At 51.4% G+C, this 14,775-nt stretch overlaps 1 protein-coding gene across 1 annotated transcript in view; it reads left to right on the plus strand.

Annotated features, from left to right (window-relative positions):
• Positions 1–14,775, plus strand: part of RAPSN (receptor associated protein of the synapse) — a 189,337-nt gene that overhangs the window by 172,700 nt on the left and 1,862 nt on the right. The window contains exon 7 of the mRNA XM_085646540.1: positions 14,489–14,688. Coding sequence (XP_085502666.1) covers positions 14,489–14,688 — 200 coding nt within the window. The remainder of the gene's footprint in view (positions 1–14,488; positions 14,689–14,775) is intronic.

The following is a 14,775-nucleotide window of genomic DNA, read 5'->3' on the forward strand; positions in this document are numbered from 1 at the left end:
TCCCTCTCTTCACTAGCCACCACGTGCAGCAGGCACAGTCCCTCTCTTCACTAGCCATCAGGTGCAGCAGGCACAGTCCCTCTCTTCACTAGCTACCAGGTGCAGCAGGCACAGTCCCTCTCCACTAGCCACCAGGTGCAGCAGGCACAGTCCCTCTCTTCACTAGCCACCAGGTGCAGCAGATGCAGTCCCTCTCTTCATTAGCCACCAGGTGCAGCAGGTGCAGTCCTTCTCTTCACTAGCCACCAGGTGCAGCAGGCACAGTCCCTCTCCACTAGCCACCACGTGCAGCAGGCACAGTCCCTCTCTTCACTAGCCATCAGGTGCAGCAGGCACAGTCCCTCTCTTCACTAGCTACCAGGTGTAGCAGGCACAGTCCCTCTCCACTAGCCACCACGTGCAGCAGACACAGTCCCTCTCTTCACTAGCCACCAGGTGTAGCAGGCACAGTCCCTCTCCACTAGCCACCATGTGCAGCAGGCACAGTCCCTCTCTTCACTAGCCACCACGTGCAGCAGGCACAGTCCCTCTCTTCACTAGCTACCAGGTGTAGCAGGTGCAGTCATTGGCGGTGCAGCCTCTCTTTGTTGGTCACTCGGTACAGCAGGGCAGTTCTTCTTCGGTCCTTATTCCAGGCCAGTTGAGATCTGAGGTCCGGGTGCCAGGGGTGTCCTCTTTATGCTTGGAAAATGCCTCCAGGGAAGACTGAGGTTGTTAGCCAATGGGCTACCAGGATCCCTCCCACCTGGTGAACACTTCATGTGGAGTGTAGTATCTGGATATCCCAGCATGCCCACTACCAAGATGGTGAAACCCCTCTCTCGTTGTGTGGACTTCACTTGCCCACTCCTGGTGTGTGGCTACCTCATGGCCACACACCCCTGAGAAAACCAGTTTGGCAACTGGTTTGCCCTCTCTGCTCCCTGTGCCAGCATGTATGCCTAAACAATGTGGCAGCCCTCCTCCCTAGTGTTACACATCTGCCCTTCAAAGGCAGCGTCCAATTTGAAGCCTGCCTTTTGGGACCAACACCCGGGTGGCTTCCTGCGAGAGGGAGGTGACACATCCCTGGTCTGCAATCCCTCATTGTTTCCCTTCCAGTCGTTGTAATGTCTCCCCAGGAGGGCAGAAAGCTGTCTTGTGGAACAGGCTCCATGTGTGCCTGGGAAGGCACAAGAGTTTAAAAGGCAACACATTTGTATAAGATGCACACTGCAACAAGTTAAATCAACTTCGACTTGAGATTCAAGTCGAGCTACATGTAAAGAGTTGTTTGATACCTTGGAGTGCCCATAGTTAGCACGTCTGAGGGGTCAGCGTGTATTCCTGCACTCACCAAATGGGCGACCAAGTCTTTACACAGTAAAATTGGCAATTTCTCATTTTTACTGTTAGAACATGTAACCTACATGTCCTGCCAGTGTCATATGTTGCACCCTGCCTTAGGACTCGGCAGCTGTAGGATACACTACTATGGTCAGAGACAAAATGGTGCTGTTGTGTCATCATGTTTTGATATAGAAAAATTATAAATACAGTTTACAAATGCACTCCAGAATTTGTTGGGGAGAATCTGGACATGACAGATTAGTAGACTAAAAGAAGATGGGTCTGAGAAAGCCAGACAAAAGGTGTATCTTCTGTTTTTGTTCAGGTTTGTTCTGCTGCTTTTCATTTTCCCACCTACATTTCAGTCTCATCCTTTGCCCTTGTGTCTTCTGTGCCTCTGCTCTTCAATCTCCTACTGCTGGTCCTTTCATATCCGACCCCCTCTTCTTCCATTCCCTGGCCCTGCTCTTCCATCTCCCACTGCTGGTCCTTTCATATCCGACCCCCTCTTCTTCCAATCCCTGACCCTGCTCTTCAATCTCCTACTGCTGGTCCTTTCATATCTGACCCCCTCTTCTCCCATTCCCTGACCCTGCTCTTCCATCTCCTACTGCTGGTCCTTTCATATCCGACCCCCTCTTCCCCCATTCCCTGACCCTGCTCTTCCGTCTCCTACTGCTGGTCCTTTCATATCCGACCCCCTCTTCTTCCATTCCCTGACCCTGCTCTTCCATCTCCTACTGCTGGTCCTTTCATATCTGACGACCCATTCTCCTATATCATGTCTAGTATTCTCCAACCTCCTCCCCTCCCGCTCTTACACCCCCTTCCCTCTTGTTCTTCCACATCTTGTCTAATGGAGAAGTGTGGCTCAATGATTAGAGCGGCAGACCCTGATGCAGAGGTCTAGCCCGGGACCAGGGTTCAATTCCCCGCCTCGGCGGGTCTTGGGCTCAAAAATTCCACGGACCTGATAATTCTCGCTTCGGTGCCTATTCCAATCATGGAGTCCAACTCTGGGCAATAGCTTGCTTAATCTCCACAACGGCCCCCACAACGCTAAGGATGCCTGGCCTCCACCTTGGGGGTGCCCAGGAATGGACGCCTCACAGGGAAAGCCAGGATGGGTTCCACAGCGGTATTCGTACAAGTGCCTTGAGACCCTTGCGGGTGAGTAGTGCGCTATACAAGTATCAATTTACATATAAAGTTTTTTCTCCCACCTCCTGTGCTCCTGCTCTTACACCCCCTACCCTCCTGCTCTTCCAAATCCTGTCTAGAGTTCTCCCTCTTCCTGTCCCCCTGCTCTGTTACCTCCTTTTAACGATGTTCCCTTTCCTGTCCTGCCTCCATCTCATGTTCCACACTTCCATGTTCTGTCCTCCTATTCTTCCATCTCCTGCCCTGTCTCTTCTCTCACCCGATTTACTGGCACTCCTTCAGCTTCTCTACTCTTTGCCCAGCACTTGCTCTTCATTTTTCTTTTGCCTTCCCACTCTTCCGTTTCCATGCTCACACTCTTACACGGCCTGTCCCCTACTCCTCGCATCTTCAACTGTCCTGATCGACCCTTGCATCTCTCGTGCGCTTTCTTCATCCTACTCCACTCCTGCTTATACTTCTCATTGACTTGTTCTTCGCTATGCTTGTCTTGCTTTTTCTTACTTCTGCCTCCTTTCATTCTTTCTGTTTCCTCTGCTTCTGTATCTGCTGCTTTTTTCCTCCACACTGTCTGTTGTAAGCTGGCTCTGTATATACTATACCAAAGGAAGATATAGTGTGGACAGAGTTGAGGGGATCCCCAGAGGCTTACAGAGGCTCAAGTACATTATACTTAAAAGCTCTATTTGTGGGTGTTAGACCTGGCACCTTGGCATGAGTCTCCCTCCCACATTTTGTCGCTGTGCCTCATGTGTTTTTATGGTGTTGGCCGCTCAGAGCACTGTGCCACTGCCAACCAGTGCCACAGTGCAAGTGCTCCCTATGTAAAATTTATATGTTGGTTGGATTCCTTGATTGGCTTATTTGGTTTACTATCAGACCCCAGTAAAGTGCACCAGGAGTGCCAGGGCATGTAAATACAAGTTCGAGGCATGTGGGCTGCTGAATTCATATCTGTGCATAGATCGCCGCCTAGTGTTGGGTCCGGATGATTGCACATTGTTGTCCTGGAAGAGTCTTCGAAGTATCACGAGATAGGGGACTCCTCCCCTGGACCACAGTGCGCATGGACATCCTCTCCATCCTTAGATTGTTTTTTTCCGCCATTGGGTTCGGATGTGCTTATCTTAGCTCAAGTTAGGAAAATTCAGTTTAAGGCCAAAAGGCCTTTAGTTATCGTCGGTACTGTTCCCGTTCGGTATCGACTGGTTTCTTTAGTGCTTTAGCACCTTCTTCCAGCTTTTCGGATCCGCTTGGTCCGAACATCGAACTTCGATCGACGATTGAATCAAGGACTCCATTCAAACGGTGTCCTTTATGCCACGCGAAATACCCACACATCGACGTCCACCCGGTATGCAACAAATGTCTCTCACCGGATCACGATGAGTCGAAATGTATGGCCTGTGCCCTATTCCGCTCGAAGAAGACTCTCCGGAATCTACGGGCGGCGAGATTGGAGGCGCAGCAATCGGCGCCTGCCCCGGCCAACATCTTTAGCACCGAAGACGAGGACGCCGAGAGCGTGGAAAACGTAGACTCCAGCCCCGCTTCCGAACACGACTCCCGATCGGAAGACGACGATGAGGTGATCTTTCAGAGAGAAGAAGTCGTAGAAGAGGTAGGAGACTACAATGAGGCCTTTGGGGCCGAGGAAGATAGCTCCAGCGAGGAGCTAGGCCCACCCGTCGATACGGAGGCCAAAAACACACGTCGTCATGAGGCTCAGGTCGAGGGATCGCCTTCGGGCCTTACCCAAGATCAATCTCACGGTTCTCCGGCCCCGCCTTTCGGCCCGGCCTCGAACATTTCGCAAGAGCCATAATTATCGAAGACGACTGGATTCCCTTCAGTGAAACCGAAACCATCCATCGCACCAGTTCCATCAAAACCGAAAGTGAAACTGGTTGTGATCGGCTCGAAGGCCTCGAAGCCCTCCACTCCTTCGACGCCAGCAAAGGTCCTCGGCTCCGACCGCGCAAAAACGGATTTCGGTGCCGAGCTCACCGCAGCGGATGCGGGTGCCGAGACAAAGAAGAAGGCCCTCGGTCCCCACAAGGCGCCTCGGCCTCTGGCGCCGAAGACATCGGCCACAACCACCAAAGTCAAGGTGGCCACCCCGTCTGCGTCGACGTCGAAGACGCCGGCGCCTGCCAAGTCATCGACTCCAACGAGCGTCGATACCTCCCTTCGGATCGATGACCCCATGGCTGCAAAGAAGTCGGGTGCCGCTTCAACGCCTACCTCCAAGGTGCAGACCGGCTCCAAAGACCCATCTGCGTTCACTGTGCAGCAGGTCTCGGCATTGTTGCAATGCATCAGAGAACGGGCAGCCCTCCACTCTACGTCGGGTCCCGACACGCACAAGGCTTCGAAAGCACCCTCGGCGCCGACCACCATCACGTTTGGGTTGCCGCCGCCCACGGCGCCGAAACTGTTCGAGATTCGGACACGTGTCCGCCAGACACAGTCCACATCCACTGGACAAACAGATTTCGAGCCTTTACAGCCACAATTTATCGACACCAACACTGGTAGGCTGATGCTCCGCAAGCGGAAAATCACGCCAGAGAGGGGATTGGACTACAAAATTCCTCTCAAACACAAATTGACGGCAGGGTCAGAGCCAGTGCTTCAAGAACACTTTCAACCCTTCCATCAGGATCCACCGTCCTTCTCTCCTACGCCTTCAGAGGCAGACGCAGTAGAGGATTATGTAGGGGATGATACCACCTACCCTGGGGATGTCGATCCTTATGATCACCTGCAAGACCCAGATCAGGCATGGGATGACCCCACAGACCAGGGTACCGCACCAGATACCCATGACCCGCAGCTTTATAACATAAAGACATCTCCCACAGAGGACACTGCTGCCTTTAATGCCCTCATAGAACGGGCTGCTGCCAATCATGGAGTAGAACTCCATTCTGACACTGTCGAAGACGACTTCTTGGTGGACACTTTCGCCTCTTCCGAAAGAACTGTCAAAACTCTGCCCATGTTAAAAGGAGTTCTCAAACCTGCAAAAGACATTTTTAAAGAAACAACCAGGGCACGGGTGCTAAACCCCAGGATTGAAAAAAAATACAAGCCTGCACCCGGAGACCCTATGTACATTAGGGGTCAGTTACCTTTAGACTCCATGGTGGTTGCTAATGCTCGCAAAAGAGCCCACTCACAAACAACAGGTGATGCTCCTCCCCCAGACAAGGAGTCCAAAGTACTGGAGACATCAGGCAAACGGATTGCGGCGCAAGCAGCAAACATCTGGCGCATTGCCAACACGCAGGCACTCCTGGCCCGTTATGATAGGTCCCACTACGACACACTTGAATCACTACTCCAACATTTGCCAGATGAATATAAAGAGGCTGCGGAGCTCCTCATCAGAGAGGGACAACTCCTTACCAATGCATCCATCAAGTGCGCACTGGATGCAGCCGACACAGCGGCAAGGGCAATCAACACAAGCGTCATGTTGAGACGGCATGCATGGTTGAGAATCTCAGGCTTCAAGCCGGAGATTCAGAACAATATCTTAAATCAACCGGTCAACCCAGACTATTTATTTGGCCCTGAAGTTGACACTACCCTCGAGAAAATTAAAAAAGACACTGACACTGCGAAATCAATGGGGGCTCTGCAGACGCAGCAGTTTCGTAGTGGCTCCTTTCGTCGCCCCGGGAATAGAGGAGCAGCTAGAGGTCAGGGGTCACAGCAGCAGTACACTAAAGGGGGCACACAAAGTACCTATGATAAAACCAATAGAGGTGGATATCGTGGCTCCAGCACCAAGGGCAGAGGACGTGGTTACGGCAACACCAGGTCCTCCCCCAAAAACAAACAGTGACGCCCTCTCCCTTCCCCCCGACCACATAACACCTGTCGGGGGGAGACTCCAACGGTTCCTGTCAGCGTGGAAAACCATCACCACAGACAGGTGGGTCAGGGACATTATCCAGCATGGTTACTGTCTCGAATTAACGTCCACTCCACCCAACATACCGCCAAAGCACTGTCCTATGTCCGTAGAGCACTTGGCATTATTGCAGCAGGAAGTGCCAAGTATGCTGCAAAAAGGTGCAATACAGGTCGTGCCCGTCAACCAGTAGGGGACGGGGGTGTACTCTCTGTACTTCTTAGTCCCAAAAAAGGACGGGTCACTCAGACCTATACTAGACCTGAGACCCCTCAACCAATACATTCTCTCAGAGCATTTCCATATGCTCACCCTACAACAGGTTCTCCCGCTACTCAGTCAGGGAGACTTCCTAGCCACACTGGACCTAAAAGATGCGTATTTCCACATACCCATACACCCATCACACAGGAAATATCTCAGGTTCACTATTCAGGGACATCACTATCAATTCAAAGTTCTCCCTTTCGGAGTAACAACAGCACCCAGGGTCTTTACCAAGTGTCTAGCAACAGTGGCTGCACATCTACGGAGACAACACATTCACGTCTTCCCTTACCTGGACGACTGGCTTGTTCAGGCAAAGTCAGCCCAGCAATGTGCCAGCCACATGTCCCTCACCATTCACCTTCTTCACAGTCTGGGATTCTCACTAAATTACCCAAAATCACATCTCCAACCCGCACACGTACGACAGTACCTGGGCGCGACCATAAACACTCTGGCAGCCACAGCTCAGCCAACTTTAGTGAGGATCAACAGCATGCAACTGCTGATCTCAAAGTTCAAACCTCAACACTCCCTTCCTGCGCGAGTGTTCATGCAGTTGATAGGCATGATGGCCTCCTGCATTTTCATAGTCCCGCACGCGAGACTACATATGCGCCCGCTTCAGGAGTGCTTGGCACGTCAATGGAATCAGGCTCACGGGCAATTAAAAGACCTAGTGTTGGTGAGCGGTCTGGCATACAACTCTCTGCATTGGTGGAATCCACAAAACCTTTGCAAGGGCCGACAGTTCCAAGAGCCTGTTCCACAAATAATACTGACAGCGGACGCCTCTCTCCAGGGTTGGGGAGCTCATGTACTCACTTACACAGTGCAGGGACTATGGACAACGCAACAAAAGAAGATGCACATCAACGTTCTGGAACTGATGGCAATCTTCCTAGCCATGAAGGCATTCAAAGTACACTTGTGCAACAAGGTCGTGTTGCTCCGGACGGACAATATGACTGCCATGTACTACATACAGAAGCAGTGAGGAACACACTCTCCACAGTTGTCTCATCTGGCTCAGAGCATGTGGAAGTGGGCCATTCAGAGGAACATATTCCTCATGGCGGAACACCTCCCCGGCAAGGACAACCAGATGGCGGATCTGCTCAGCAGACACAGCCACCAGATGCACGAGTGGGAGCTACATCCGTCAGTTCTCCAACCGTACTTCCAACAGTGGGGTCATCCAGAGATAGACCTATTCGCCACAAGCGAAAACGCAAAATGCCAAAGCTTTGCCGCCAGGTTCCCACATCCACAGTCACAGGGCAATGCGATATGGATGAACTGGTCCGGCAAATTTGCGTACGCTTTTCCCCCAGCGTCATTAATACCGCTGGTGGCACGCAAACTGCGACAACACTCACTGACACTCATCCTAGTTGCTCCCACATGGGCACGCCAGCCATGGTACACCACCTTTCTAGAACTTTCCGTGGTGCCGCATCAAAGGCTGGGGATCAAACCCACACTTCTAACACAGAACCATGGCGAAATTCAGCACCCAGATCCGCAACAGCTGAACCTGGCACTCTGGCTCCTGAAGTCTTAGAGTTTGGCTACCTAAACCTGCCACCTGACTGTATGGAGATCATCAAAGAGGCCAGGAGACCCACTACCAGAGCTTGCTATGTGGCTAAATGGAAGAGGTTTGTCATTTATTGCAACAACAATGACATTAACCCGCTGGACGCATCCATTCAAAACATCATCTGTTACCTCCTACACCTATACCGATGCAATCTGGCATACAACTCAATACGTATCCATTTAACCGCGATAGCAGCCTATCTCCAAAACAGGCAGCACCTCTCTTTATTCAGAGTGCCTGCCATCAAAGCCTTCTTGGAGGGACTCAAACGAGTAATCCCCCCAAGACACCCACCGGCACCTGTATGGAACCTCAATTTGGTCCTCACCAGATTAATGGGTCCACCCTTTGAACCTCTCCATTCATGTGAGATTCAATTCCTCACCTGGAAAGTAGCCTTCCTAGTGCCAATCACTTCGTTAAGAAGAGTTAGTGAACTCCAGGCACTAACCATTCAAGAGCCATTCATACAGGTTCACGCAAACAGGGTTGTACTACGTACCAACCCCAAATTCATGCCCAAAGTGATATCGCAGTTCCACATGAATCAAACTATTGAACTGCCTGTTTTCTTTCAAAATCCACAGAATGTCGCAGAGAGAATGCTCCATACACTAGATGTAAAAAGGGCCCTCTTGTACTATAAAGACAGAACTAAGGACTTTAGGAAAACAAACCAACTTTTCGTTGCCTTTTCTCCACAACACAAGGGCAACGCCATTTCCAAAGCAGGGATAGCCAGATGGATCGTTAAATGTATTCAAATTTGCTATCAAAAAGCTAAACGCACATTAACGATTCCCCCACGAGCCCACTCAACACGAAAGTTAGGGGCGTCCATGGCTTTCCTAGGAAACATTCCTCTACAGGACATATGTAGAGCAGCCACATGGTCCACTATACATACATTTACCAAACACTACTGTGTAGATGTACACTCAAAACAGCAGGCAGCTGTAGGACAGGCTGTTCTCAAAACTCTTTTTCAGACTGCTGCAGCTGGCACGGGTAGCCGCCGCTAATGGAGGTACTGCTATGTATTCTATGCACAGATATGAAGTCAGCAGCCCACATGCCTCGAACTGAATATGCTACTTACCAGTATGCATCTGTTCTTGGCATGTAGGGCTGCTGACATTCATATCGCCCACCCTCCTCCCCGGCGCCTGTAGCGGCTGCAGCACTCAGAATTACTGTATAGCATCGTCATCACTTACTGTATCTACTCCATCACTGCCACAATGGCGAAAAACAATCTAAGGATGGAGAGGATGCCCATGTGCACTGTGGTCCAGGGGAGGAGTCACCTATCTCGTGATACTTCGAAGACTCTTCCAGGACAGCAATGTGCAATCATCCAGACCCAACACTAGGCGGCGATCTATGCACAGATATGAATGTCAGCAGACCTACATGCCAAGAACAGATGCATACTGGTAAGTAGCATATTCAATACCGCTGGTGGGCTCGCAGCACTGGTTGTGCCACCCACAGAAGCGGCCTGGTAAAATGTCTCTAGGGTCTGCCATTGCAGAACCTGCGTGCAGTCTGGTACTGACATGCTGACTGGGCAAGTGCACACACTTGCCAGTCCCTAAAACCTTCCCTTAACTTCATATTAGTCACCCCTATGGTAGGCCCCAGGGAAGGGTGAATTGTAAGCATAAGGTAGGACAAGCCCTGATGTGTGTGGCATGTCCTAATAGTGAATTACAGCCATTTTCGTTTTTCACTATTGTAAGGCTACCCTGTTCTCATAGGCCAGAATGGGCTGTTAAGATTGTTACATCCTATGATCCTAACAGGCCCAGGGAACATGGTAGAAGATCGAGTTTAGTATGCCTGAACTCAGAATAATAAGGTACACCTTTTAGTAAGGTTTATTTTAATATTCCGCGTTTGCAAATGCCGCTTTTAGAAAGCTGGCCTTTGCTTGCCTAACCATTTCAGCCCGCCTCTGCGCGATGTGTATCTGCTGTCTGGCTTGCGTGAGTGACAGGGCTGGGGAAACCCAGATGGGCAGGGCTAGGTAGCCTGGCGGAGAATAGGACGATTAACAGGTAGATGCGTGGGAGGAGCGGACCTGGGCTCTGAATAGGACTGTGCTCTGCCACCACAATGCCGGCTCCGCCCCCTGTGGAGCGTCTGATGACTCTGCCCTGCACCCTGAATGAAGAAGCCTGCATCTCGTAAACAAAGTGCTCCAGAACTGGACTGAACTAGGCAAGGGACCCCCTGGCCTGGGAGAACAAAAAAAATGTGGTATAAATGAAGGAGCCCTGCTCCTAAGAAATCAGATCCTGCTACAAGATGAACCTCTGCCTGAGGAGAAGGAACCGGGCAAGCTGTAGGAGGAGTACTGTCCCTGACCTGAGGGATTGGCCTGTAGTGGTTGCCTTGCTGCTGAAGGAGAGGAGAAAGATTGCTGAGAAACTTTGCTTCAACTTGTGCTGTTTAAGGTCTCCAAGGGCTTGTGCTGAGCTTGCCCCCTGAACGAAGTCCCAGGACCAGTGGACTTCACCTCCTCTGAGAACCGCCGTTCTCCCCGTGAAGCTGACGCCGAGAGAAGTGTGCGCCTCCCAACTCGGCGCGTACTTTGGCAAACCTGTGCCCCCTGCCCGGCCCGAGCACCGTGACTAAGGCCCCCGAGCCGTAGCTCGCAACGCAAAGGAAGGACTTCGTGACACTCGAATTGCCTCTCTGCATCGTGCCACTTTGCGTGCCCCCCTACCCTTGCTGAGGGCAGGCTGTGGCTCATAGAGTGGTTGGTACGTGGCTCCCCACCGGAGCGTACTGCCTGCTTCGCATCGCACTGAGAACAAAGGCGCCGTCCTCAAAGGTCCGGCTCGAACGCCGCAACAAAGAGCCAGCATACCGTACGTCTGCACCGTCCCCCCCGAGCACCGTGACTAAGGCCCCCTTCGAGCCGTAGCTCGCACCGCGATTGAAAGGACGTCGCGCCGTACATGCGCGCTGAGGACTCACCGCGCTGTCCCTGCCGAACTTCTACAAAGACTAAAGGTAATGTGCCCCCTTCGCACCGCAAGGTGCACGTGTCACCCGGAGCGTCTGCCAACGCTTGTGAGCCCCGCTCGCAAGCCTCTTACCGCCACGCGAACCGGCCAACGCGCACGAAGCGCTCAGACCTCCTGAACTGAACTGTAACCAAGAACGCTTTGAACAAATAGTATTGTGGGCCCGTTTTACACGTCATTGGGTCTTGTGTTTAGTCTGCTTACATAAAGAAGTCTATTTTTGATACCTCAGTATGGAGTCCATTTGTGGGAGAGTCATTGAGTTGTTGTATGTGATCACAAATGCTTAACCATTACGCCTGAGATAACGCCTTGTCTGCTCGCGCTAAGCTACCTAGAGGGTGAGCAGGGGTTATTGATAGAGTGTAACCCCTTACCCTGACTGGAGGAAAGGTCCCCTGCTTGGTATAAGTCCCTACCTGTGCCAACCAGGGAATCTGGATTCTAACAGTGGGAGTGTGGTCGAACAGTCAGGCTTATCAGAGGGTAGCGTTAAGCATTTATTGTACACACTCAGGACAGAAATGATGTCACACACTTAATCCAAACCAATTTGTTTTGTATAAAAAGTTATTATTTGGTTATTTAACTTCTAGAACCAGGAAATAGTCAGTTGCAGGTAAGGAACAGTTTTCAAAGCAGTAATACTTTAAAAAATGCAGTGTAAATTGTTTTGCAAGGCAGGAGATATGCTTTACAGTAATAGAATGCTTTTGTAGAACCGATTTAGAACAGTAAAACTTTACAGTAGCTATAGATAGACTTTTGTATACAATAGGTTTGTAAAGGCAATGCAATCCTATGGGAGGAAAACAGTGTTAACCATTAGCAGGTAAGTACTCGACTTACAATACCCTTCTTCGGCCGTTTTTACCAACTGTGGGCAAGGTTCAGTTTCACGTAGGTACTGCATCTCCAGCGGCACTGGGGCAGCCTGGTTCAGAGGTCACTGGGCCAAATGCACATCAATGAAGTCTAGGGGCACCTCGAAGAGGCACGGTTTGCAGTTAAGTACCTGTGGTTTCAGGGCCTCAGCCCCGGGGGTTAAGATCAGCACAGGGCATGACACAAGGCAGCCCCAAAGCTACACCACCAGCGGAATAGAGGCAGCCGGGTGCTGGGAGAAAAATCCGAGTTGGGTGCCCAATGCGTTTCCGTGAGGAATCTCGGTCGCACAAAGAGGCTGCAGGCTCGGACCAGGAGGCTGGCAGAAGCGGACCACCAGCTTTGCAGGTAAGTTGGAGGGCATTGGGAGGTTGAGGCACAATCACTTGAGCTCCCCAAGGCCAGAGGGCTGAGGATGCAAGGGTAACTTTTCATGTCGGACCTTCTTGGTCGGAGCTGGTTGTGTTCAGGGGGACCCTTCGTGTAGAGGCTGCAGGCGACTTCGTGGGGTCCAGGAGAGGTCAGCCACCAGTGGAGACAAGATCAGGATCACTGGGGAGACTTCACAGGACAGGCGAGCAACTCGAGCTCGGGCCATGGGCATTAGGTGCAGAGTGGTAAGGGTTCGCAGATCCGCCTTGATCTAGGCTCCTTGGTGTGGCTTCTTTTTGGACACGGCCACTGTCCTGGGGAGATCTGGGCTTGGCTGAAGTGTCAGTCTTCCTGGGGTTCTTGGAAGTTACTGACTGTGGGACAAGTGTTGTCTTTTTTGCAGGGTCTTTGAGCAGGAGTCAGGCTGGAAGGGCTGGGGACAAATCAGTAGTCCTCTTCCAGGCTTGATGTCTTCTTCATCCTTTTCCTTCTTGGGTCACAGGAATCTGAGAATCAAGGTTCTGGGGTGCCCCTAAATACTGAATTAGGGGTGTTACAGGTAATGGCAGATGGTAGCCAATGGGTTACTTGCCTTTAGGGTAACTACACCCTTGGGGAGGGGGCATCCCCCTAACCTGATTGGGTCGAATCGCTCTATTCAAGATGGAGGATTATTGAAGGAGGGGGTCACCTCGGTCTAGGGCACCTTAGCCTGAGAGGGGACACACCTCTCCTGACTACGAATTTCTCCACCGACCTTGCTGCCATAAGTGGGGATTGGTCAAGGGGTGGGCCTCTCCACTAGCCGGAGAGGCCCTGTCTGCATATCAAAGGGCTGGAAGCCTTTGAGGCTCACCGCCCTGAATGCTGTTCCTGCTTGGGGGTAGGTGTGAAGCATCTCCACCCCAAGCAGGCTTTGTCCCTGGCGCACGAGAGCACAAAGGCTTCCATCACAGGGGGTTAGAAACATATGTGTGTGTGGCAGGCTGGTGCAGACCCGTCAGCTGGACACGAGGGAGTTGGTTGTTTTTCAGGGGTCATCTCTAAGATGCCCACAGAGTGCATTTCATAATATATCCAACACTGGCATCAGTGTGGGCTTATTATGCTGAGAAGTTTGATACCAAACTCCTTAGCATTCAGTAAAGCCATCATGGAGCTGTGGAGTTTGTGATGACAGACTCCCAGCCCATGTCCTCGATATGGTTCCACTGCACTTACAACGTCTGTGAATGGCACAGACACTGTAGGGGCACTTTCTTCCCGCAGTTGTGCCCTCGCTTGAGATATGGTGCACCCAGCCTTTGGGCTATGAAGCTTGCTGGAGGGGTTACTTACTTATGCCAGAGGCAGTGGTTGGTGGGCATGGCATACAGGGGTGTGTGCCATGTCGACTCTGAAGTTTTATCTGCACCAAACACGCAGCCTGCAATGTCAGTGTGTATGTGTTAGGTGAGGGGCCTCTGAGGGTGGCACAATACATGCTGCAGCCCTTAGAGACCCTCTCTGATTACATGGCCCTTGGTACCACTGGTACCTTTTACAAGGGTCTTACATGTGAGCCAGAGGTGTGCCAATTCTGGAAACAAAGGTACAGTTTTGGGAAATAATTCAGGCACTGGGAACCTGATTGGAAGGGACTCAATGCAAACTCAGTCAAAGTGCATCAGGTATCAGGCAAAAAGTGGTGGTGGGGGGGTAACCATGCAAAAAGGGGCACTTTCCTATACCATGTATCCACCTCTGTCTGCCCCTATCTGTATCTTTGGTCCTTCTTTCCTTTCTTTAAGTCTCCTCTTACGCATGCTCTTTCCCTTCCTTCATGTACAGGATGTTTTTGTTCTCTTGTGTGTCCCTTCCTTTCCGTCTATGTGGTCCCCTTGATCTTCTCTCCTGCTTTTGCCATCTCCTCAGCTCTCCATGTTGAAGGTTCACTGCCTGAGTGAGACCATCTACCGTGCCAAGGAGCAGCAGCGGGAGCTCCGGACCCACGTGGTGCGCTTCCATGAGTGTGTGGAGGAGATGGAGCTATACTGTGGCATGTGCGGAGAGTCCATCGGAGAGAAGAACAGCCAGCTGCAGGCCCTGCCCTGCTCACACATCTTCCACCTCAAGTAAGGATCTGTGGCCGCCTCAATGACATATCTCCCAACCTCAATTTAATGTTTAGTTCTTTTGACATCTGCCTCAAAAGAAGTAAC

The sequence above is a fragment of the Triturus cristatus genome, chromosome 3_1 (genome assembly GCF_964204655.1).
Source record: "Triturus cristatus chromosome 3_1, aTriCri1.1, whole genome shotgun sequence".
NCBI classification, from domain to species: domain Eukaryota; kingdom Metazoa; phylum Chordata; class Amphibia; order Caudata; family Salamandridae; genus Triturus; species Triturus cristatus.